This window comes from Lemur catta, chromosome 2 (genome assembly GCF_020740605.2).
Source record: "Lemur catta isolate mLemCat1 chromosome 2, mLemCat1.pri, whole genome shotgun sequence".
Lineage (NCBI taxonomy): Eukaryota > Metazoa > Chordata > Mammalia > Primates > Lemuridae > Lemur > Lemur catta.
In genome coordinates, this window is record NC_059129.1 from 71180285 (window position 1) to 71207776 (window position 27492).

Below are 27492 nucleotides of genomic sequence, written 5' to 3' on the forward strand. Positions count from 1 at the left end.
TACATATACCACAGTTTACTAATCCATTCGTGGATTGATGGGCATTTGGGTTGTTTCCACATCTTTGCAATTGTGAATTGTGCTGCTATAAACATTTGGGTACAGGTGTCTTTGTTATAGAATGACTTTTGTTCTTCTGGGTAGATGCCCAATAAAGGGATTGCTGGATCAAATGGTAGGTCTACTTGAATCTGTTTAAGGTATCTCCATAATGCTTTCCACAGGGGTTGCACTACTTTACAGTCCCACCAGCAGTGTATGAGTGTTCCTGTCTCTCCGCATCCACACCAACATGTGTTGTTTTGGGACTTTTTGATAAAGGCCATTCTCACTGGAGTTAAGTAATATCTCATTGTGGTTTTGATTTGCATTTCCCTGATGATTAGGGATGTTGAGCATTTTTTCATATGTTTGTTAGCCATTCTTGTCCTTTGCCCACTTTTTGATAGGGTTGTTTGATTTTTTCTTGTTGATTTTCCTGAGTTCTAAATAGATTCTTGTTAGCAGTCCTTCATCTGATGTGTAGTATGCGAAAATTTTTTCCCATTCTGTAGGCTGTCTGTTTATTTTCATGACTGTTTCTTTGGCTGTGCAGAAACCTTTTAATTTAATCAGGTCCCATTCGTTTATTTTTGTTGTTGCTGTGATTGCCTTAGGGGTTTTCGTCATGAATTCTTTACCTAGACCAATGTCTGTAAGAGTCTTTCCTACATTTTCTTCTAGAATTCTAATCGTTTCCCATTTAAGGTTTAAATCTGTTATCCACCGTGATTTGATTTTTGTGAGAGGTGAAATCTGTGGGTCCTGTTTCAGTCTTCTACATGTGGATATCCAGTTTTCCCAGCACCATTTATTAAATAAGGAATCTTTTCCCCAGAGTATGTTTTTGTCTGCTTTGTCAAAGATTAGATGGCTATATGAGGATGGTTTTATATTTGGATTTTCTGTTCTGTTACATTGGTCTGTGTCCCTGCCCTTGTGCCAATACCAAGCAGTTTTAATAATCACAGCTTTGTAGTATAGTTTGAAGTCTGGTAAATTAATACCTCCCATTTTGTTTTTGTTGCTTAAAATTGCTTTTGCTATACGGGGTCTTCTCTGGTTCCACACAAAGCATAGAATTATTCTTTCTATATCTGTGAAGAATGATGTTGGTAATTTAATAGGGATTTTAACTGGTCCAGGCTTCTTAGTTGAGAGAAGGAGAGAATTCAACATGCTTTCAGTGAATGGTAAGAAGAAAAGTGAAAAAGAGGTACTTCAACATACTTTCAATGAATACTATATTAACTGAAGACTTTTATATGAGTGAGTATAGAAAATATCAGAACAATTATAGGAAAACTACATATCAAAAGATGTGATCTAATCTCAAGATTAGAATGCTTAGCAATATAGTAGGAGGCCAAACAAATAGGTAAAAGATAGTACAAGGATTTAGAGATTAGGAGAAAAAGTGATTTTTGTGTGTATGCCTGTAAGTGTGTGGAAAGGAGATTTTTTTTAAGCACATGTTTAGAACTGAGGGTAAGAGCAAAATACATTTCTACCAAAGAACAGAGAGAGTTTCTTAGGTATGATATTATTTTGTTTAAATTATGTATTTGATACCATTGTTTCTGCAATTCTAGAAAAAAAAAACTTATGTATTTGAGGAGCTATGTTCAATACAAAGGGAGGAAAAAAGTTGGTTTATGGGAAAATTTGTTTTGTTTCAACTCTGCCATTAAGTGGCTATGTGATGTTGGATCTTCTCTTGGATGCTCAGGATTCTAATTTTTGGAAAGAGAAGGGGTAAAAATATTTTTATAATTATATATTTTCTTTGTAGCTAATCTAGATAAAATCATGACATACCCAGATCTGACCTAGACTCCTTCCTCTCTGTTTCCTTTGGCTCCTTTCAATACCCCTCCAACCCCATAAGTTGCACAGGTCCTTCAAGCCAAGTCAAAAGGAAAGTGGATCTGACAATCATTAATATATTAGCATGAATTTGTTAAAGACATTTGCATTTGCTTTAAAAAAACCTGTTGATTAAGGTTTTCTAAGCAGTGCATTTTTTAATTTTCATAAACATTCCTTTTTAAAAATATAAATTTTATGTGTGTACTTGAGGTCTACAACATGATGTCATGGGATACATACTGATAGTAAAATGGCTACTATAGTGATGCAGGACAACATACCTATCATCTCACACAGTTACTTATTTTTGTGACATGAGTAGCTAAAATCTTAGTTAAAAATCTCATACAATTTTATTGTATTTTATTAGTCCTATGTTGTTGTGCATTAGATCGCTTGACATGTTCATCCTGCATATCTGCTATTTTCTGTCCTCTGACCTAATGTCCCCACTTCCTTTCCCCCTTCCCACCTATGGTAAATGCTGTTTCATTCTCTATCTCTGCGTATTTGGACTCTTTTAAAAACATATTTTACATATAAGTGAGGTCAGGCAATATTTTTTTTCTGCATCTGGGTTATTTCACTTAGCATCAAGTTCTCCAGGTCTATCCATGTTGTGGCAAATGGAAGGATGTCTTTCTTTTTTTAAGGCTGAACAATATGCCATTGTATAAAAGGTCTAAATGTAAGACCTGAAAATATAAAACTCTTAGAAAGAACATAGGGGAAAAGCTCCCTGACGTTGGCCTTGGCAATGATTTTAAATATCACATGAAAAGCTCAGTCTACAAAAACAATAATAGATAAATGAGACTACATCAAACTAAAAAGCTTTTCCACAGCAAAGGAAACAATCAACAAAATGAAAAGGCAACCTATGGGCTGGGAAAAAATAATTGCAAACCACATGTCTGATAAGGGATTACCATTATCTAAACTGTGTAAAGAACTCTTACAAATCAACAGCCAAAAACCAAATAACCCAAATAAAAAATGGGCAAAGGACCTAAATAGACATTTCTCCAAAGAAGACATAAAAATGGCTATCGAGTATATGAAAAGGTGCTCAGCATCACTAATCATAAGGGAAATGCAAATTAAAACCACTATAAGCTACCACCTCACACCCACAAAGATGGCTATTATCAAAGACAAGAAATAACAAATGTTGGCTAGGGTATGTAGAAAAGACCCTAGATTCCCACCTGTGGGTGGGAAAGTAGATTGGTACTACCGTTATGAAAACAGTATGGAGGTTCCTAAAGAAATTAAAAATAAAACTGCCATATGACTCAGCAACGCCTCTTTTTGGTCTGGCCCAAAGGAGATGAAATCACCACCTTGTAAAGATATTAATATTACAGTTCTGTTCACAATAGCCAAGACATAGAAACAACCTAAATGCCCATCAGTGGACGAATGGATAAAACAATGCATCTTTTGTGGTGAAATTTTAGTCATTACCTTTCCAATAGTCCAGAGAGACTTTGAAACCTCTTGTGGTGCTTCACCTCTGTCTACCTGACAGGATGTTTGAATGTTTGAGTCTTATGCACCTTTACTCAAAAGGTGCTTAACTTTATAATAAAATGTGCACATCAATACTTAAATAACTTAACATATCCAACTTGTGATAGCTACTTCCAATGCCTTGCCTTTTTTATGCAATGTATCCGTAAGACTCATGCATCCAGGATGTGCTTTCCATTCTAAACCCTGAAATTTTTAACGTTTAGTTTTAATCTGCTTTGTTCAGCTTTTCACAACAAAGCAAGTATTCTAAAGATATGAAATGGTATTTGATTTTCATAAACTGTAGACTTTTGGTGGAGAAATACTTTCATAAACATTGCTGGAAATGTTGAATTCCATTCATTTCAAAGTGAAAGGTTTATTACTTTGACATCATCATATATTCACTTAGTCCTCAGAAGAAGTTAAGTAAGATATATACTGTTTCCAACTTGGCAGTAGGCCAACATACCTTTCCCTCATTACTGAAGTGTCATAGTAGGAAGTCCCTTTCTACTGTCTAGAGATGATTTGTTTTGCAAATCATCTACTGGGCCTTCCCTACATATGTTGTGAATAATTTAATCTTATTTATTACGGTCATGGTTCATATAGTAATTATAAAAATTTAAATTTAAATTTAAATTTTTAAAAATTTTTTCAAGAATTATTTTTATCTTAAAATATTTTCTCACAGAGACGCCATTTTCCTCCTTTTGTTGAGATATTACACACAATAAAGTGAATAAATCTTAAGTGCACAGTACAGTGAATTTCTATATATGTATTTATTCACCTTTGAGACTACCACTCAGATGAAAACATAGAACATTTCCAAAACCCCAGGAGGCTTCTGTATACCTGCTCCCAGTTGAGACCCTCCAAGATAACTACTACTCCAGCATAGATTAGTTGTGCAATCTCTTGAACTTCATATAAATGGAATTATGCAGTATGTATTCTCTTGGAAATGGTATTTTTTCCATTTAATATTATATCTGTGAGATTCATCTAGTTATTGCACATATCAATAGCTTATTCTTTTTTATTTCTTTACAGTTTTTCACATACTACAATTTTTCATATACTACAGTTTTTCATATACTATAGTATACAGTTTTTCATATACTATAATTTATTCATTTACTCTCATATTGATGAATACTTGAATTGTTACCAGTTTTGCACTATTATGAGTAATGCTGCCATGAATATTCTTGTCCAAACAGGCCATTTATACTCATTTTTTGTACTCATTTCTTTTGGGTCATTGAATTTTCACATCATAGAGCTCATGCATATTTAGCTTTAGAAAACCGCCGGTTTTCTAAAGTTTGTTAACCAATATTTTTCTCCCAACCTAGGATACCCAATATTCCTTTATCAGAGGTATTGACAAAGTATGAATTGTACGGGGCGCAACTTATAATAAAATGAAGAGACCTGCTTTCCCCTGCTTTCCGCTTTATCCAACAAGAAGTCTTTAAAAAATGCAAAACAGCTTTTGTTTTGATCCATTTATGGAATAATATGGAACAATAATAATTTCATCTATGTTACTTCTGAGGATATGAAGAAATAAGAAAACCAAAGCAGGAATTGGACAAGAGGAGAAATTTTGCAATTTCTCAGAGGATAGTTCTTGTTCCTTTTGTGTTAATTTTACTGCCACAAGCAATGTAAAAGAATTTTTGTTGCTGCATGTTGTCACCAACACTTGGTGTTACCAGTTCATTGATTTTAGCCATTTAGTGGTTTCTGATTGTGATTTTACTTTGCATTTTTCTGATAACTAATGATATTGAGCACTTTTTATATGTGAGTTGACCATTTGGATATTTTCTTTTGTATCCTGCTTAAGTCTTCTTGAACATTTTCTTTTCTTTTTTTTTTTTTTTTTTGGTGGAGGAAACAGAGTCTCACTCTGTTGCCCAGGCTAGAGTGCCGTGGCGTCAGCCCAGCTCACAGCAACCTCAAACTCCTGGGCTCAAGTGATCCTACTGCCTCAGCCTCCCGAGTAGCTGGGACTACAGGCATGCACCACCACGCCCGGCTAATTTTTTCTATATATATTTTTTTAGCTGTCCATATAATTTCTTTCTATTTTTAGTAGAGATGGGGTCTCGCTCTTGCTCAGGCTGGTCTCAAACTCCTGAGCGCAAACAATCCACCCGCCTCGGCCTCCCAGAGTGCTAGTATTACAGGCATGAGCCACCACGCCTGGCCGCCTTTTTGCCTTTTTACTTTTTAAATGGCTTTTGATTAAAGATTTTAATTGTAATGAAGTTGAATTTAGTAAGCTTTTCTTTTGTGATTAATGCTTTCTGTGTCACTTTTAGGAAATCTTTGCTACCCCAAGTTCATGAAGATTTTATGTTTTCTTGTAGATGCTTTCTTGTTTTACCATTCACATTTAGGTCTATGATTATATCCAATAAATCTCTATGCATGGTGTGTAGTACGGCTTAAGGTTCAGTGTTTTTCTGTATGCATATTCAATTGACTTGGTAACATTTATTGAAAAGGCTATCTTTTTCTCACTGAATTACAATGGCCCTTCTGTGATAAGGAGACTGTATGTGCATAGATATGTTTTTGTTTCTCTATCTGTGTACCGACACCACATTATAAACATTCCTGATATCTGATAGTTTAAGTTCTCCAGCTTGTTCTTCTTCAATGCTGCCTTTTGCTGTTTTAATTTTTTTGGTTTTTGGTAGTTCCATATAAATTTGAAAATTAGCTCATCGGTATTTACACACACACCCCTACTCCCAACCTTTTGGGATTTTAATTGGCATTGCACTGAATCTCGAGGTAAAACTGAGAACTGACATCCTAACAATTTTGAGTCTTCTAAACCTAAGTACTTGGTTTATCCCTTCAGCTACTTAGACCTTTAATTTTTCTCAGCAATGGTCTGCAGTTTCTGTGCCCAGTTCTTGGATGAGGTGCTTGATTTTTATAAAAATGACTATGAATTCAGCTCAGCAATTTGTAATGCTTACAAAATATCCAATGATTTTACTATTATTTAGAACCTGCAATCATATTAATATCTCTGAGACAGGAATTTCCAAAGTATCTGAGTAAGCTCTAAAATTATTCAGTGCTATGATTTCACTTACTTTATAAATTATATATTCAAAATGTTTATTCCATTTTATTTGCTTCTTTCAAATCTGATTAAGTGGTAGCACAATTTAGAATCAGATTTATTTTCCAGTTAAATATATTAAGATGATATCCTGTGAACATCCCTGAGGTCTGTGATTTGTTTATTGAATGAATGGCTGAGGAGATCAGCAGTTGAACTGGTGAACTGGCAATTTCCACTTTCCCAGAGCAGGGGATCAAATTGGTTTTAAGCAGTTTATATCCTTTCTATATTAAAAAAACTTAAGTAATTAAACCTAAACATCAATTTTAAACATGGAGAATTAAAGTTGTGCTTGCATGATGCCAAAATATTCAATCAATTTAGTTTAAAATCTTAAAGTTCATAACTGTCCAGTTGTACAGCTACCTTGGCATAATTTGAAAATTGGCTTCAATTTTGTCTGAATTAACTATTATGTTCGTAGAATCTAGCCTGAATTAGATTTAAACATATCTCCAGGGGTTAAAAATTTAGTGGATGTATATACATTACTGTATTAGTGTGTTGTGCTGGTATTAAACACGTAAATTCACTGAGTGGAGACTAAATTTATCTTTTTTTCTTTGAATATCACTAAGTACTTTAGCACATAATTAATACTTTCTCAATGATTTTATCTCATTTTTTAAATTATAGGCCACTTTTGTATGGTAGAGGTCTTTGCTTTTTTATTTTATTTTAGTATCTTCCATCTATGTCCCCTTTTATTCTAAAAGTTTAGTGTCACCCGATACCAAAACCTAATCAAAGTTGTGTTAAAATAAACCAGTAGTTCACTTGTTTTACTGTTAGAGTATACTTTGGAACATAAAAGTTTAATGATATTGTTAAAACTAGCTAATTTCTTAATGTCTAGTATATGTCAATAGTTAGAATAATAATGACTAATAATACTAACTTAGCACTAACAAGTATTTACTGTGTACCAGGCAGTGTTCTAAGAATTTTCCAAAAATAAGCACATGTAACCCTCACTAAAACACTATAAGATGGGTAATATTCTTATCCTCCTTTTACAGAAATTTAATAAAATGATTTTATTTCCATTTTTATCTTAAATTTCTGATTATATTGTATAATTCAAATTTATTTGAAAAATTTGATTGAAAATGTTGTGTGAATAACCTATACTTTTTTTTTTAAATAGAAAAGACATGTCCTATACTCAGAACAGGGGAACATCAGTTGACACAAAACAACAGAAATAAACTTGAAGTTTCAGGTAAGCATTATAATCCTTTACAAAGTAGCATTTTATGTAAAACTATCACCAGATATGTAATGTCTTTGATGTTGCAATTTAAGATCATAACATTAGCATAAAAATTAAAATCAGATAATGCAAAAAAATTCTGAGAGCAGAGTTCTATTATGTTAATCTAAGATCAATAATATCTTAACCTCTTAAAGAAAAGAAATTATTTGAAATTCGAAAAGTTGTGTCCATGTAGAAATTTTGAAAGAAGAAAATTTATGATAAAGAAGATCTCACCACCCAGATATAGTAACGATTACCATTTTGGTATACCATTTCTATCTTTCTCCTTATTTTCTTCCTTCTTTCCTCCTTTCTCTCTCTCCACTCCTCTCTCTCTCACGCTTTCACCCACAAGTACATGTGCATGAGAGTGCACACACACACACACACACATAATCGTAATACATTACATTTGAAATCCAAGCATTTTCCCACATCAGTATACATTCTTCTAAAGTGTGATTTTTTTTTTAAAAGGCTGCTTAGATTTCAACTGAATGACTGTACTATTTTTCAATCTAACTAATGTTTTGTCTTTAGACATTAGAGCTACAATGAGTTACTTTGTTTACTTAGGATAATTTCTAGGTCAGAGGAAATTAATATTTGAGTCATTTGAAATACATTCATAAATTTTTCTCTAGGAAGGTGACTACACATTCTATATGCAGAATGAATTTCATTCCCCTGTACTCTGAAAGGAGAAAAATAAAATCAAGAAATTTTACTGATCCCAAGCAGCAGTATTTTATTTGAAGTAAATCAATCTATAGATAAGAACAACAAAAAATCCTGTTTAAAAGTCAGTATCTCTGTGAGTTTGCTAAATTTATTAAAACTACTGAATTAAATCACTTGTCACATTTTACAGGTTTTGATCTAGGAGAGAGTTTTTCTCTGAGACGTGCATTTTGTGAAGGTGATAAAACTTGTTTCAAATTGGGAAGTGCACTTCTTATTAGAGACACTATGTAAGTAAAATAATGGTTTTGTTTACATTTTAATAATACTACATGAATTAACTATATTTTTACATTTACTGTGCTTCATAATGAACTTTTTTCTGTTATATTTAATTTTTTTTTAATTTCTAAGTATTACAGAGGTACAAATGTTTTTGGTTACATGGATAACTTTTGTAATGCTTGAGTCAGGGTTATAAGTGTGCCCGTCACCCAGATAGTGTTCATTGTACCCACTAGGTAGGCTCAGAGCATGCCCATGCTGTGAGGGGACAGGTGCTCCACCAGTACTCTGCAGCTGGGACCCACACTGCACTCTCCTCTCAGCTCTGCCCACACAAGCTCCCTCATCTCCCAAGATTAGTCCACAAATCTCCCCTCTGAGCCCCTGAGACAGTCGAGTTCTGAGGTACAGGATCTGGCCTGTGGGCCTGCACCCTGGTCCCTAACCGTGCCAGGGAGAAGCTTGCTGGTCCCCATTTGCTTATGGGGTGCTCAAGCAGGTTTGGTGTCCCTCCGTTTGGGGCATGTTCTGCTCTGATGGAGCTGCTGGGCACACAGCAGCAGGAAGGGCTGGTGAACAGGGAGCTCACAGTCCCAGCACCCCTTAGTCTGCTGCTGAACTTTAAGGGGAAAGGTTTGAGCCCCACTCTCTGTGGAAGCCTTGATGTGATGGCTTGGTTGTCTCTTCTCAGCAGTGGCAGGTGGGGGAGAGGAAGGAGAGGAAAGAGTCTGGATGGCAGCAAGCTAGCATTCTGGTCGTCTCTGCCTGTCTCTCTGAAGGGCAGCCTGCCCAGAATGTCCAGGCTATGGGGTCACGCAGATCCCCCGGGCCCCACTGAACCCCGGTAGCTCCTCCAGTCTGGGCTGGAGTTGGGAAATGTTTATGTGGGAATGAGCAAGATGTAAACTGAGGGGCTAAAGCCCCATGGGGAGGACAAAGGCGCACAGTGGGTAGAGAAGCATTATGGTGCTTGGTGTCTTGGTTTGCGTCTATGGTGATGGGTCGTGCCCCATGGGGGCTGGGAGCCTGGTGCCACAAGAAGCTCCTAGTTCACTGGAGGCAGCTGCTTTTGAGCTTGTGGGGGTAGAAAGACTCTCCAGCAGCTCAGGAGACTATCAGAGATGTGAGGGAGGGAGAAACAAACTGCTCCACCTATATCCTTTTTGCTGGACTTCAAGTATCCCAGGGGTTGATCTCTGCCGATTATCTTGCTCCTTCTTGTTCTGCTCCGCAGCTTCTTCCCATGGAGTCTCTTGTAGGTTCTGGAACCCTTCCCTCAGAATTACACCCGATCTATGTTTGTTTGTCTGTGTGTTTTTTCTCTTTCATCTAAAGCTTTTCCTTCTTACTGAGATGCTCTGGCAGCTGGTGTCTCTGGTCAGCCATCTACCCAAGGAAAAAGTTGCATCATAATAAATTAACATAAAAGAATGTACCCCCTAGGTGTTCATCTTATATGTTGTATAGAGTACATAGTAAGAACAAAACAAAACAAAATAACTGTTTTGCAGTTTTATTTTTGGTCTTGATACTCATTTAGTTTTAAAATGGATTTACCGAAGTTTTCCTGTGTTATTTTACCTTTCTTTTTTCTACTGATGGACCTAAAGTTTAAAAAATTAGTCACGTGCCATTTAAATAGTGAAAATAGGTCAGCAACTATACAGAGCAATAGTAATACCCATGTGGTTGGCAATAATTTAAGGATGAATTGACAGTAATTCAGAAAGCTGAGTCATCAGGAAGGCAGGCAGCATGTATGGTGATAATATTTATTCCTTTAATCCAAGATAAATATTCTTACATATAAATACACTGCAATAAAAGAAAGCATCAAAATTCTACTTGGTTTAATATGCAACACAGATATTTTTGTGTGAAAACATACATGGATGTTTTCACTTCCTAGTGGGTAGGCTAATATTTAAGTTACAAACAAGATTATTGAGAATCTCAACATTTGAATTCTTAAAAGGAAATAGCATTAATCATCTCATTGCCCCCCCTCAGATGCTCTGTGTAAACTGGGTTCAACACTTACGTTTTCCTTAAGAATAGTTTCTTTTAAACCTCCTATTTTGTGATACTTTGGGTAAGTTTTGCTTAATGACGTGGTTCCTTAAAAGTAAACTGCTCATTACTAAGCAAGAAACAAGAGTATTAAGGAAGAAAATAATTTCATATTGGGGAATTATAATAGGTGATTGTTAGGGGAGACACTTCAGCAGATGTAACTGTACAGACCTGTGTGCTATAGTGGGCGGCTGCTTAAGTGGTCTCTGTTACAAAAATTAAGATGCCTTTTCTCTTTCTGCCTTCTTCTTGGTGATTTAAGCTCCTGTAACCCTGTCCAGGTGGCAAAAGTATTGGGAGAAACTCTTTTAAAATTCACTGGGGCTGTATGTAAGAAGACTTAGCTAATTTTAAGTAGCAACAGGTGGAAAACTTGCTGCCACATTTAGGCAATGCTATTCCCCTTTGAATCTATGAGATTATAAATATTAGTCAGGACTTGAAACTTATTTTCTGATTTTTGGGGGTTCTAAATCACTGCCCAATCCCTGGCTAATCAATGTAAATGAATTCTATGGTTCTGCAGAGCAGAACTCTCGTACCTCATTTACAGGAAACTGGAGGGCGTCTGGTTGAGCTGACTAGCCAGTGTCAAGTAACTTGGCTCATCTCCACTTACATTTCCCTCATTGAGCCAAGTATGCTAGGATGCTTCTCTTGCATGATACCATTTTGATTTTTCAATGAGACTGGAGTAAAGTTGCAGCTATTTATATATTTGTAAATAAGCTGCCTTGCAGAGTCAGCATGGGAAAAGGCAGATGCTATTTTATATGGAAAATGGGGATGCTTTCTGTTCCTGAGCTTGCTTTTATTGTATTGACATATTTCAGGTGATATTCATGAGGCGAGAGAACTAATGAACACGCTGGTCAGATATGTATTGGGTACACAAAATACCTTGAGCCTGGCTTGTTGTGGTTCTTCCAACTGCTTTTGCATGGGACTCCAGATAAACATCATTGTACACTTATAGATGGTACAGGCTTGGGGACATCTCAGGAGCTAAATGTGTTTTGTTTGCTTTAAAGTCATGTCCATTTATCCAATATTTATTGAGGTAGCAAACAGTAAATATTTGAGGGCTTTAAAAGATTCTGTGTGGCATGCTCCCTAGTAATCTAGAATTATCTTTTTAGAGGAAATTTTCTTGGCTTCTTGCATCTACAAATATTACTGGTTATGTGAAAGAGATCATTCATTATTTTTATACATATTGAGAGTTATATCCCAGAAGATCATACTTTGCTTGCTTTTAAATTGTGTTTTAGCAATTATCAGGGCAAATTGGTGAAGTTTCAAGGAAAAAAATGCACACATATACACTGTGGAGCACCTTATTTTGTTGGTGTAATATAGTTCCTCTCTGGCTTCCATTAGTCACTTTGGTAGAAACTTATTTCAAATAAAAATATCTCAGTATTAAATATTTTATAAGAGTTGATGAATGTTGAATTTCAATGATTTCTGTGTACTATTGATTCTTAAGGGGCAACACACTTTTGGCTTGTCTGGCCAGTGGGAAATTGATTTCAGATATACCAGGGAAGTGAATTTCCTGATTTATTATTGAATTCAAGTATGGCAAAGAGTCTTACCTCTTAGGCTCTTTTTTTTTTTTTTTTTTTTTTTGAGACAAAAGTCTTGCTGCTGTAGGGATGGATGGGGTCTGGTCTTGAACTCCTGGCCTCAAGCAATCCTCCTGCCTTGGCCTCTCAAAGTGCTGGGATTACAGGCATGATCTACTGAGCCTGATCATCTTAGGCTCTTGACAGCTAGTGATTATCTGGAAGGATTCTGAGGCCATACTGGGTTCAGTCAACTAAAGTGTTATGATCCATTAGGAAAAAGAGGAGTGGAAGGAGTATTCTAAGTTTGTAGCCTCTCTGATTTAGGATGATTTCTGTAAGCTGGTGGCTTTTGCAATTGAAGCAGTGCCTAAGAATGGGGAGAAATGAGTCTATGTGTAAAAAACTAATCAACACAGATTAAATTTAATAAGGTTTTATGAGCTTGGGTAATGTAGCTAGACACAGTGACATAAATGACACATATGGTCTCTGTAGCTTTTGTTACAATTAAATAAATCTCCAGTGAAGAGAATTCTTCTTTCTCTATGTCTCTCTCTCTCATTAAATTGATGTTTGCTTTATGAAAGCAAGAGTTATTTAGTTTTATAGCTTTATATGAAAAAAGAGATACCTGGTAGGAGCTATTCTAATTTGTGTTTTATGTTGTTATAAACATAATAATCCTCAACAAGTAGGAAACCCCAAAGTATGTACTTGGAAGATGTGTAATATTTTTTAGGAGTCTTTCAAGTTCTCTGGACTTGAAAAGTTCCCTTGGAAATAATCCTAAATATGGGCAAAGATGTTTTATACACACACACACACACAAACACACACACATATGTAGTAGCATGATTTTTACCATGTCTTTACTACTGTTGAATGATTTATCCCATGGGCATATCTTTTCCCTGTGGACCTTTACACTATCTCCAGATTTTTGTTATTATAAATAACACTACAACATACAGGAAAGTTGTTTTTCTCTGTGTTTAGGATTATTTTCATATGATTGATTTTTAGAAAAAATTACTAGTTGATTTTTAGGGATCTCGATAAACACTACTAATTATGTTCCATCATTGTCTAACCCATCTATTCTGCATATTTCCCAATATCTTCTGTAGCATTAGGCATTATCATTTAAAAATTTTGTGTTTTAACTTAAAACTTGCGCAATTACAAATGAAGCTATAGTTTACTATGTAAGTGTCTTAGAGGTTCCTAAAATATTTCTGTTTTGCGAAAGGGTGAATAAGAGCATTCAATGAGTCACTGAAATGAATGCAACTTAGTCTAGCTTATCCTTTTATTTAACAAGCATTTGTTGAGCATCACTATGAGCCAGGCACTTTACTAGGCTCTGGGCTTACATTGGTAAGAGAATGTGGGTCTAATCTTGCCTTCCTGGAACTGGTTAGAGAGAGAACCGGTGCAAGAAAAAGCTGCACTTCCCTGTTGCTTTCACCTGAGAAGGAACTAAGATGTACTGCCTATCATTCAAGCTTAGGCTGTACGACTCAAAGTTCACTTCTTTTATAAAGGCTTAACTCTCTTAAAGCACAACACACAAGGCTTATTTTCTTTTCAGTTTTTTCTTTAGTTTTTTTGTTTGTTCTGTTTTGTTTTTGAGACAAGATCATGTTCTGTTGCCCAGGCCAGAGTGCCATGGCATCATCATAGCTCACTGCCACCTCAAACTCCTGGGATCAAGCAATCTTCCTGCTTCAGCCTCCCAAGCAGCTGGGACTACTGGCGTGTGCCACCACGCCTGGCCTCAAGGCTGATTTTCAATGTTTTCATTCCTTCCCTTTTAAGGGCCTATTTTCTAAACCACATTTCATCTTTATTGCTCTTCTTTGAGTAATCTCCAAGTTCTCAAAATCAGTTAAATTTGGAAGCTCAAAAGTATGTTCGGAACTCTGATCATTTAGAGAGATTACTTCACAATTCCATTAAGCTATAGAGAATGACTATTTTTGCATCCCTTGGGTTTTCATTTGGGGCATTCTTTCACTATGTAGATAGGAAGTTTCCTGTATTAGGATATGTGACTTAGTGAAAAAGTTGTCCAGCTGTTTTTATGAGATTGACTGACGGTTACACATAATTCTTTGTGCCATAATTGTAATTCCTTAATTATAGTTTGGCAAGGTGAATCATTAAGTAATACATTCTTAAAATGAAAAGAATGTGTAGAAATACTTTTCTATAGTCATAAGAACTATCGTATTTTTTCCTAGAAAATTCAAGGATGTTAATATGTATCAATAACAAACTTCTTAGTGTAAAAGTAGCGACTAAAATGTAACATTAATATGAAATATTATTACTTCAGTGTTTTCATTTACCAGTTTTGGAAACATTTAATATTACCATCATCAAATTTTAGTGAGTTGTGATTTTCTTCTTTCAGATTTTTTATGATTCAGTATTGGGAAAAGTAGACTGTATCAGTAATTAGATTTCACAATGTATATAGATTTTACAACATTCATATCACTTAATGTTTTTTCTTGGCCTTGAACATTTGTTGTATCTAGAGAGAAATAATTTTATTGTAAATGAATAGAAGTATTTTAAGTTTAATCTCTATTTGTGAATGCTAGTAGACAAAATCTTATAGAATTAAAATATTTGTGTGTTTAACATAGTTGTAAATGGAGAAAACATAAATGATTTATTTAAGAATCTGAAGTTTTTGCAGTGAGAAGCAATTATGCCTTTTTTATTGCCTTCAAAGAATGTGTTTTTAACAATTACATTACCAAAAAAAGCTCACATAAAGTGAAATAAAAGTGAGAAGCGGCTATTCATTTACATTTACAAACTTATCCAGTTTCTTGGCACAAGTGTCTATAAACTTTCTAAGGAAAAAAGGATAGGTTCTCACTTCTGAGGAAAAATGAGTAGTTTTTCATTTGCCTTGTTGAAACACAGGACAGAACACTAGTGAAGAATTTGCAGAGAAACGCATAAAGAGATGGTTCTTGCCTAAGAGCATATGATATCTTCAACTAGGGAGAAAAAGTGAAAACAATTATAATTCTAGCCATACAAGTTAATGCTCTAAATGTTCAGAGGAGGATTAAATCCCTTATAGTTGGGATGATAAGAAAAAACATCTTGAAGACTAAGGGATTTAAACTGGGCTTTGAAGACTGAGGGGTTACTGAGAGGCAGAGGTGGGTCAAATTATGGGGAGAGGGAAAACATCCCAGGTGAAAGAATGCCATAAACGATGGGGGCCCTGAAAGGTTAGCACATGGATAAATTTAATAAATATTATTATACAATATAATTGCTATCATAGATAAACATTGATAACCCAATTTATCCATATTGAAGGTGGCAGACAATTTGATTTTCTCTGAGGGTCATTTGTTAAGGCTCTGGCAAAATTTCAAAGAACTGAAACACAATTTTCCCCAAAACATCCAGATGGCTTAAGTTCTTATGAGAGTCTGTGCTCATTCAAAACAGGTAATGGGCTTCTCATGTAGTATCATATGATCAGAGTGTATTATTTTTCTTTAGACTCCATTGCCCATATCAAAGCTGCCATTCTTTAGCCAGACAAGGTGGGGATTACATCTAGTGGATTCATGCTTTTGTCCGCCATAGTACCTGATATATAGTAGTGCTTAGTGTATGCTAGTTGAATAGACATGACCTTAGGTTTAAACTTTTCAAGGGGCTTTTGAAAGTTATTGGTAGATTGTATAGATATTTGCATATTTTAGGCAACCAAGAATTTCTTTTCACCAGCACACCAAAAAACAAGGCACCTTACTTCTAACTTCTTTACTAGATCTTTTCACCATACAGGATTTCAGGATAAGGCACATATGAGTACCCAGTTTCCAACAATCTTAATGATCCTTATAGTACCACCTTACATTTGCGAAATGCTTTATGATTTACAAAGTACTTTTGCCTTCTTATATCATTTGGTATTACAATGACCCCTGTGATGTAGGTATCACATCACCATTTTATAGATGAAAAAACTGAAGTTCAAGGAAACTAAGTGATTTTCCTAAAATTTCAAAAATAGTAAATGGAACAGTTGGGTCTAAAACTCAGGTCTTCTGTCTCCAAATACAGAATTAGTTTTTATTTTATTATTGCTAATTACATGTAAATTATCTTAATATGTCTGTATGCCATTTACCCTGAGAGCAGTGAGGTACCAGTTAAATGTACTATTTAGAAGTCATAATAATACAAATGTCATCATAAATTAATAAAATTAAGCTGTTTTATTTTTATAATTACTTCGATCAATGTAATAGACATTGATTAATCTCCCTCTACTGTTTGATTATATATTAGATTATTTTCTTTGTCCATTCATCCTTTTATCCAATGAATCAAATCAGAGCTTTTGCTTGGTGGGGGTTGCATGTATGTATCTGTGGAGTGTGCACTGCGGATTTTCAGAGTGTTCAAAAGAAAATAGATACATAAACATGTACTTTAGTGATCTTTAATCTTATTTGGACCATAAAAATGCTATGAGGATTAATTAGTTATTGGCATTAGGTGGTTGCAAATATATTGTTTTTATAATGGTTGTAAACCTACAAACAGATAAGCATGATTTTAAATTTATGAATTAGAGGATTGACTGTAGTAATGCATGTTTTGTTATACTAGTGCTTAAGAATAACTTTGTAACAAGTCTAAAGATTTTTTTTGTAGGTTAGACTCTATGAATATATTCCATAAAATAGCATTAAATAGTCTAATCCCTATTCTCAGACATAATCAGATTGTATAATAGGATATAATTATGATTTTAGTGATAAACTTTGACATGTATATCAACCAAGGAAGAATAATTGTGCCAGCTAATAAATCACTAACTATTATCATTTGAATTCTTTCAACTTAGCCACAAAGGCTAATCAGAAAATAAGCATAGTATTAAATAGTAGAAAAACTATGCTTATGTTACTTTATGTGACTCACATAAGTTTGATACATTGTTTATGATCTCATTTAGGTCACCACTTAGATTTCCTAAAGTACATTTGTTCCAGATGAGGTGAACTTTTTATAATTTTAAGCTGAAAGAATAAAATATTCAAATAATTGACTTGATTAAATTTTTTGCCATGCTATATGTATGTAATTTGGAAGCAATCACAAGTTCAGTGAAAAATTTAATTAATATGGACACATGTGGTGGTGCCGTGCAAAATTAACATCTGGTTGGTTGAATAGGAGATTGAATTGACCAGATGTTTTGTGCTCAAGTTATTCTTCTTATTTGAATAATCTCAACTTCCTCTCTCTACCTCAGAAATTCTCTGCTTCAGCTGTCCTCCCTAGATGCAGCCCTCCTGCTTTCAAAGGTTAACCCCTTCACTTGTGCTCTTAATCCTCTCCCAGCCACCCTCCTCTAAGGCCTTGATCCACCCATGATCCCCCTTGCTCTTGGGTCTTCAACACCCCTCTCCACAGTCTCTTAGCCTCTTAGGCAACAAATATGTCCTTAATCCTTCCCTGTTCTAGAAACAGTCTCCCTCAGCAGTCCCTTTTACTCATAAAGTTCTTAAAGCAATAATGTTACTGGCCACTTTTACTTCTTCACACATCCCATAACCCATTCAAATCTAACTAGGATTTGTTGAACACTATGGAAATTTCTCCTTCAAAGTTGCTGGTGACCATTGACCTGTCTCTAATGCCAATGACCATGTGTTGCACTAAACTGCCTTTGTGAATCCACTTCTCTCTCGCTCTGTTATACTTTATCCACTTTTTCTGCCTGTTGGAATCTCACCTATCCTAGAAAGCTTAGCACACCTCTTACCTTCTACATTCAGCCCTCACTGGCCCTCAGTCAAATTTCCTTCTTTTTTTGCAGCCCAATGACACTTTTCTTATGATTTTTACATAATTCTGAGCACACATAATCTAGTTGTTCTCAGGTCTCATTAGTATGTGGATTCAAATGATATCATATTAACATCAGTGCCTACACTATTATGGTTCCTACTGTCTACCTGCACAACTGTAGAACCTCAGCTACCTCTTAAAGGTATTCTTATTATTCCTGGGAGCCCCAAGAGTGATGCACATGTGTTCATATTCAAAAGCAAGAATGCTTTTGTTCTCATTTTCTAATTTCCTTGTCAATGCATGTCACCCTTGCCCTTGCTGGGAGTCCCCTCCGAGAAAACGCTATTCTGCAAGACCCAGCCGATCTCTGCTCATGTCTGCCCACCCTCAGCGCTCAGGTGCCAGAGCTGTCCTGTGGCTTATGACTGAGCACGTTGTGTGTATGTGCTTTGGAGGGTGGTGGTACGGGTCTAATGACCCCTTTATCTAACTGTCCCCTAGGCCCTGAGGCAGTGCTTCTTGGGGAACAGAGCCTCACAGAGTGTTTAATAAATGTATTTCTATCAACTCCTGGTTCACCCTCCTCTGTGGGGCTCAAAAGCTAGTAGATACGTATATGAAACAATCCTTTTTATTAGCACCATGTTGCCTCTCTCTTCTAATTTATCCCTGATAAAAATATAAACTTGCCTTTGCTTAAGAGAGCTATATAGAAAAAATGTTTTATGGTATATTGTCACTATTATTTCTAAGTTCAGCTTTCATACCGGTGAAAGAAGAAATTCTAACCAAGTATTTCATTCAATTCCCAAATGATAATGAATACTCATTATGTGCCAGACCCTGAAAGTTTAAGGATGAATAAAGATCATCCATGGAATTATTTCTGTCTGGGAAGACAGGTAAGCCAAAAATTAGCTATTATGCAATACAGTAGCAATTTTTCATGATAAACTCTGGGAGAACAGATGAAATGAGGAATAGCTTCACTGAGGAAGTAAAAAGTTGAGGCTTGAAATATGAATTTGCCAGGTGAGCCAGGGAGCCAGTGTGTGTTAGGGTAGTGAGCAGGAGTGTCATGGTGGTTTCAAAGGTCAGGCAATTTGAGGAACAGTGAGAAATCCGGGGTGGTTAGTGAACACAGGTAAGGAGAGTGTCTGGAGGTGGAGAGGGCTGAAAGTGTGGGCTGTTCTGAAAGGCCTTACCTGCTGGCCTGAGGGGTTTGAACTTTTTTCTATAAAGAAGCGAAGGTATGGGAGCAATAGCATTTCATACTAGAAAAAACAGCTGAATATATGCCATTAGGAAAATCACAGCTTTCAGATAGTTAGGTCTGGGATCTTCCAGACTGATCCTGAAGCAGAAGTTGAGCTCCCAGACCCAAGAAGGACATTTTAGAATTCAGAGGATCTCTTGTGGACAGGGCTGGATTTTATCCAGAATTTTTTTTTATCTTTCTTGGCTGGGGGATACCTGTAAAAGCTAACCTTCAAAGGATTCCCATTTCTGAAAAGCATATTGTCTAATTCATCCTTGATTTTTGCTATCTGAGTAGCATGTAATGGGAGGGCTTGTTTTCAATGGAAAGTCATTTACAATGCCACAACGAACAAGTGCTTATCAGAACAGGCGAGAGATTATTAGACAGTCATCCTAGCTTTGTTTTCCCATTAACAACCTATCTGTCTGAATCCCCTCAGCAAACACAAAAAGGCTAAGATTTCAGAGTCTCTGTGGCTGTGGAACTCAAAGATCATCACCCAGCCTAGGGGAAAGGCATTTGAGACAAACTCTCCAGGCCTTGTGAGCCAAATTGCTTATAACGTGACAGGTGATGGTGGATGTCAGCTGGGACAGAAATTACTTACTATAAACTCCAAACATCTCTCACTTCACTCTCAGGAAATGTAACTTGTATCATATTTCTCTTCCTGGAAGATATTCAGCAAGTCAGAGGCCCCATTGATACTTGTAAATACGGAAGTGCTTCATAAACCCTGCCTCACGCTTATTCAGAATGGAAGAATTAATTTGGAAGCCAGTTCTTGATATTTAAAAATAGATTTTTTTTCCATTTAGCCATTTCATTTCAAAAGCAAACTAAATAAATAAAGCTTGGTCTTGTTAAATATGATCTGGAAAACTCACTCTAGCTCTATAAAAATAAACACTTTACTTCAAGGCTTATGCTATGAATTTGTTGCAGAATAACCTCCGGAACCATTGTAATAAGTAATTAAACTTTTTAAACACTTTGCTGTCCAAATATGTGTTTCATTCAGTTTTTGGAACATCATTTATAAAATGAAATTTCTGTAGAATAATTATGTCATCTTGCTTTTCAGTTTATGAGCACTGATACTGTGAAAGCTTGTTAATCTTTGTTCTTTTTTATATTTTCACTCCTTGTCTCACATTCCATATTATGTAGTTAGGTAAAAGAAAAAAAAAAAAGGAAACGTAATCATGAGTTTTCTTCCTACACCTCTCTTATTCTGTATTTTGGGTTTATCTTTTACTTTTTCTGTATTTGAGATACTACTGGCCACATTACAAACTATGGTTCTTTTGGGAACACTGAACAAATACATCAAATTGAACTTGCTGTGCAATTCCTAGTTACTTAATATACTAAGAAGTAAACAAATTTATGAGCTTCATTATTGTCTTTATTTTCCTTGACAACAAATCACCAGGGCCTAGTCATGGAGAATAAATGTAGTCTACTCTCTACTTCGATCTCCCCATGAAACAACTGTCAATAAATATTTGCATGTGTTTTAAGAGAATGAATTATTTTTTACATTTTATGATTTTCCTGGCTTTGCCAGGCTTGCAGTACTCTCCATCTGGAAAGGAGTGTGGAAAGCAAAGTTTATTCTCTTACGGCAACTCCTATTGGTTTCTCATTAATTGAACAGCCAGGAATGCCCATTATTTGTTCAGTTGACACATCCTGTCCCTGAGAGACCAGACACTTTTTGTGTATGGACATGTTAGGCACTGATTTCACAACTCAGGGAATGAATAGAATAAAAGTTTACACTGATCTATGTGCCAGGAAAGCAATAACATAGGACCCATGTGAAAGTTTCACTTTCTTTCCATCATCATTTGAGATAGTCACATGGTCATTTTCACATTTAACAAATCGCTTGACTTTTTGGTTAGGTTATCATTCTATTGATGTTCTTCCCAAAGTATTAAAATCCTGTTATATTAACACTACTTCTTGCCAGTAAGGTAAACACCAAGGCACTACTTATTAGAATACTTTATACCTTCCTTCACATTACCTAGTTATTAGTACATATGCTGTTCTCCTAACTTTCACTCTTTCTGAAAAGTGCGCTCATCTTTAAAGAAATGCTTGGGGAAAACTTCTAGTTTCTCTAGGAAATGATCTCTAAGGAACAGAGTGAAAATATTTCTGACTGTTTTCATCTTCTTTAGCATGGATATCTTTTTTAAAACCCAATAGACAGTAATCCCTATTTTAAAGATATTACTGTGTGTTTTGTGATACTTCCTAATCTGTGCTCAAAATATCATTCAGGGAAGGAACTGTAATAATAATCTACCTTTCAGGGCCGCTGGGCGCTTAGGATGTGCAAATGTCATCATGAATACTTTACTTGGAGCCCAAGATATTCATTGTTGTTGTTAATATAGTAGTATGATTGTAAACATTTTAATTATTGACTTACTTTTTGAAATTAACATTTTATATTTATTTACATTCCTCCTCGGTACTCAGAAAAATAGGGTTTTTTTTCCCCCCGTCATAGTCCCAAAATATTAATTTTAAGTCAGGTTGGTAACGATGAGGGGAATTTTATTCTTAACCAAGAGGATACAAGCAACTTGATATACTGGAAAAAAACTAACCTTGCAATTAAAAGTCACGAGTTCAAGTTCCATCTTGACCTCTGGCAAAGTGATGGTGGGCTAGTTATTTAACTTCTGTGGCTTTAGTTTCTCATTTATGAAGTGAGATGATTGATCTAAATTACTATCGAGATTCCTTTCGGCTTTAGCAGTATACAGCTATAGGAAACTATTAGGGGTGGTTTCTTATGACTGAAACTTTCCCAAGGATTGGAAGACTTCTGCTGACGGGCACTTTTGGTAAAATCTCTTTGGAGCAGCTATTATATTTTGCTACAGCCTGTAGTGATTTTAAACTTCTTTTTTTACAGTAAGAAACTGATGTGTTTGTTATTGGACTTTTTGGTATGTCAAAAGTTTTGATTAATTGGCTTTAGAATCACACAAGACTTGATTTTTCCTTCTGCTGCTTTCCTGATGAATGTGATATAATATGCAGTCTCATGAGGCCTCAACTTTAAGGCATTCTGCAAGCTAATATAGATTTTATGCTGAATACAAGTGTTTAGCACTTACTGCGACTGGTCATAGGCATCATTGTGGATTTTCCATGAATAGAACAAATTTTTATTAGTGCTTCCTATATGCCAGGTACTACTCTAGATGCTTGATTTGCAGCCTCAAGTCTGGCAGGACCTCTGTTTTTGTGGAAATCATGTTCCAATGGTTGGGAACAGGCAATAAATATGTAAACTAATAAGTTCTTAAAGAGTCATGTAGTTACAAGCCTATGAAGAAACTGGAACAAGATATGTTAGGTAGTGACTGGAGTGAGGACAACTTTAGAACTTTCAGAGGAAGTGACATTTGAGCTGCGACCTGAACGATAAGGAGAAGCCATCTAAATGAAGACCTCTGGGAAAGACCCTCCCAGGAGAGGGAACAGGAAGTACAGAGGCTTGAGGTCTCAATGAGTCTGGTGTGTTCAAGGAACAAAATTCAAGTCTCTGTGACTGGAGCCTGGGCACCATGCTGAGACTGGAATAGGAGACGATGTGTCAGAGGAAGGCAGGGGTCAGATCACATCAGGCCTTATGAGTCATGATCAGGAATGTGCATTTTATTCTAGGAACCATGGGGTACTTTCAGAAGGTTATAAGTAAGGGAAAGACCTGGTCTGATTTTAAAAGGCATTATAGCTGCTGTGTGCAGGCCAGACTGTAAGGGAAGGGAAAGAGGGGGTTAATCAGGACACCATAACTGTCCTGGGGAGAGATGGTGACACCCTGGACTAGGGTGGTGATAGTGGAGATGGAGAGAAGTGCAGAGTCAGACTCTATTTTGGGGATAAAAACAGTGGTAAGACTTGCCAGTGGGTTAGGTGGGGTAGGGGATAATAAAGGAAAGGCAAGAATCAAGAATGACTTCTAGGGATTTGGCTGGGACACCTGGGAGAACGGCCATGTCTTTGGTTGAGATGTGGAATCCTTGTGAGGGGTGTGCTTGGGCAGCAAAACAAAAAGTTCAATATCTGTTATTTAGTTAGAGATGGCTTTAACTTCCAAGTGGGGATGCCCACTAGGACTTAGGTGTGCGAGTCCAGAGCACAGAAGAGGGAAATAGACAAGGTTCATCTTGGTTGCATCTCCTTTTTGGGATTCTCCTCCCATATTTTCAGTGCTGTAAGGTGACATTTTGCTGCCCAGGGCTCACAACAGTGGCATCTCACCTTTGTCTGCCTCAGAAGCATTTGCTGCTCTGGATTTATGCTTCCTTCCCTATGTCTTTTCTATTAAAACTTCCTTGCTTTATAACAATCCTTGTAGATCTCTTCTCTGTGCTTTCCAAGTGAGAATTAATTGTTAGACAATTTGTTGGTAATGTGTGACTGATTTTTCTGGACTATTTAAATGTTAACAGAGCTTGTGTTTTATAAACACAAGCATTTTTCCAGACAAGAAGAAAGCTCTAGTAATAGACTATTAGGTGTTTTGGCTTGTTAAAAAAAGCACTTCATAGTTAGGGAGAATGTTGGCAACTTTGAGTTTATATCACATATACAAAAGACAGTGGATGTATAATCCTATTTAATAATAATTATACATATATGGAGTGATTAAGTGTTTCCTGTATCTCAAAATCTTTTCTGTAAAACAGAAACCTTTTAGACTTCATTTTATTTGTATTTCCTAGTGGTTTTAAATAAATTTTGACCAGGAAAAGATTTTTCATTAATCAGGTGGGAAATCAAATCTAGAGAATGAGGTTAATATGGAATTTGGACATATATAATCTATTCTTAAAGTCCTATATAGTGAATGCCTTCATGATTAATAAAACATTAATTTTTACCCAACTCCACGTTTATAGGTACTAGTACTTTGTAATTAGATATTCCATTTTAAGTATATATGGAGAAAATATTGGTGTATATATACTTTCATTTGAATGTTTTTTTCCATCTTCCCTTAATGCTTCAGTGATTTATTCATTATAGAATCTATAGGCTGGGAGTTATAGATTTTGCAATGTATTTTTTACCTCCCATAATGGAAAAATATTTTTTAGTCCCCTTATCAATTTTTAAAAGAACTTATCTCAGCTTTAACATATTGAGGCATATGGTCTTTTGGTGGGGGGATGTCTGTTAACCCTCTCTCATCTCTGTCTTTGAAGAATATAGGGTTAATTTACAGGTCATTTTAGGGGTTAGGGTTATTATTTTCCAAGATGGAAATAGTTGGGTGCTTTTAAAAAATGATCATTATCATAATTCATGCTCATTGCAAAAATTGAGAAAGTAGAAAAACTTTCAAGAAGAAAATAAAAATCTTTCTTAATTATAACACCAAGGGGGATGCGTTTTGATGTTAAGATTTTTAGGAATTCAATTTTTTATTGAGGTCAAAGCCTCACCAGTACTAGTTCTCAAATCTGGACACTGCTTTCTGCCATAATTGGTCATTTTTAAGGAGACCTATTTTTGATCCTCTGCTACTTCCTTTACAGGTTTGATACCATTTTCTTCCACTTTATGATTGAACAGAGGGCTGCTGTACATAGCAAATATCAGAGAGCAGATGAAAACCACATTCTAGATTTTTGCAACACTGAAGTTTACAAGTTCAAAGGCATCTAAGATATGTGAATTACAAGGTGTCAGAGACACTCCAGGTTATATCTAGAACTGGCTGCCGCTCTCAGGGAGGGACTCCATAGGTGGCAAGTTTCTCTTGTCACCTTTGGATAATTTGGAACAATTTTAGTTTGACCCTATGACTTTTAATCAGTCATATTTTAAAAATATTGATTTAATACTGAACCTTTTGTTAATTTGTTATACTTGTGCCCCCTTATGCTCATTAATATTTAGGTGACCTTCATTAATATATAGAAAAGTAAATGATGGAAAATAAAGAATAAATTGCACTTAAATTTCACTGAGTCTGGGCTTTTCCAATGTAAGTTAATATTAACTTATGTGAATGAATTTTCCATTTCTGACATTGAACTAGTTACCATATGTATAAAATGGAGAGAAGGGAGAAATTCCATTGAGAATTCCATAAAGGGAGGGAAGGGAGAAATTCCATTGAGAATTTCTAGCTTAATATGTATATGAATCAATTTGGCAAGTACAGATCAACAATATTTTTCTTAATGGGAATTTCACTGAATAAGCAATGGATAGGATTTCTTATAGGAAATTACACTCCATTCAAAAATGTTCAAGCGTGGATATCTTAGACACAGCAAGCTGTCATTATATCTCTCTGGTAACAGATCAGTAACCCAATATGGCCTCTTTTATAATAGAAACTTTGGCAAGACCCAGAGAAATTATTCTGAGTCATGTCAAGTGTTCTTGTGTGGTATAAACAACAAGAATAGTTTGTAAGAGTTGATATATTTTTAAATATTTTGTTTTTAAAATGCAAGAATTTTGCTTCAAATATCACAATCTTGGCAAGCAAAATCATTTTTGGTATTGAAAGCAGAATATGAATTTCTGAAAGAGAAATATACTAATTATAATGATTTTAATTTACTATAAACAGACTAAAAATTTAATTTTTCTTTAACTATAACAAAATTATTAAAAATAACTAAATTTATTTCAATGTATACTTTAAGAATATAATTATTATATCCAATTTTCCTGGCACCATTTATTGAATAGAGATTCTTGTCCCCAGAGTATGTTTTTGTCTGCTTTGTCAAAGATTAGATGACTATATGAGGATGGTTTTATATTTGGATTTTCTGTTCTGTTCCACTGGTCTGTGTCCCTGCACTTGTGCCAATACCAGGCAGTTTTAAGAACCACAGCCTTGTAGTATAGTTTGAAGTCTGGCAAATTAATACCTCCCATTTTGTTTTTATTGCTTAAAATTGCTTTTGCTACGGGGTCTTCTCTGATTCCATACAAAGTGTATAATTATTTTTTCTAAATCTGTGAAAAATGATGTTGGTAATTTAATAGGGATTGCATTGAATCTGTAGATCACTTTGGGTAGTATAGACATTTTAACAATGTTGATTCTTCTGATCCACGAGCATGGTATGGTTTTCCACCTATTTACATGCTCTGCTATTTCCTTCCTCAGTGTTTCGTAGTTCTCCCTATAGAGGTCCTTTACCTCTTTAGTTAAATATATTCCTAGGTATTTTATTTTCTTTGTTGCTATTTTGAAGGGTATTGAGTCTTTAATTTGGTTCTCCAATTGACTGTTATTGGCATATATGAATGCCTCTGATTTGTGTGTATTGATTTTGTAACCTGAGACTTTACTGAATTCATTAATCAATTCCAGGAGTCTCTTGGTTGAATCCTTGGGGTTTTCCAGATAAAACATCGTATCATCAGCGAAGAGTGAGAGTTTGATCTCTTCTTTCCCTATTTGGACTCCCTTGATTCTGCTGTCTTGCCTGATAGCTCTTGCAAGGACTTCCAATACTATGTTGAAAAGTAATGGGGACAGTGGGCAGCCTTGTCTGGTTCCGGTTCTGAGTGGGAGTGCTTTCAGTTTTTCCCCATTTAGTATGATGTTGGCTGTGGGTTTGTCATATATGGCTTGTATCATTTTTAGGTAGGTCCTGTCTATGCCTATTTTGTTAAGTGTTCTTATCATAAAAGGGTGTTGAATTTTGTCAAATGCTTTTTCTGCATCTATTGAGAGGATCATATGGTCTTTATTTTTGCTTCTGTTTATGTGGTGAATTACATTTATAGATTTACGTATGTTGAACCACCCCTGCATTTCTGGGATGAAGCCCACTTGGTCGTGATGGATTATTTTTTTGATAAGCACTTGGATATGATTTGCTAGGATTTTATTGAGAATTTTTGCATCTATATTCAT

At 35.5% G+C, this 27492-nt stretch overlaps 1 protein-coding gene across 1 annotated transcript in view; it reads left to right on the plus strand.

The window, feature by feature from the left end:
* COL19A1 (collagen type XIX alpha 1 chain) overlaps positions 1-27492 on the plus strand; it is a 308626-nt gene that overhangs the window by 20395 nt on the left and 260739 nt on the right. The window contains exons 3-4 of the mRNA XM_045542219.1: positions 7731-7805; positions 8713-8812. Coding sequence (XP_045398175.1) covers positions 7731-7805; positions 8713-8812 — 175 coding nt within the window. The remainder of the gene's footprint in view (positions 1-7730; positions 7806-8712; positions 8813-27492) is intronic.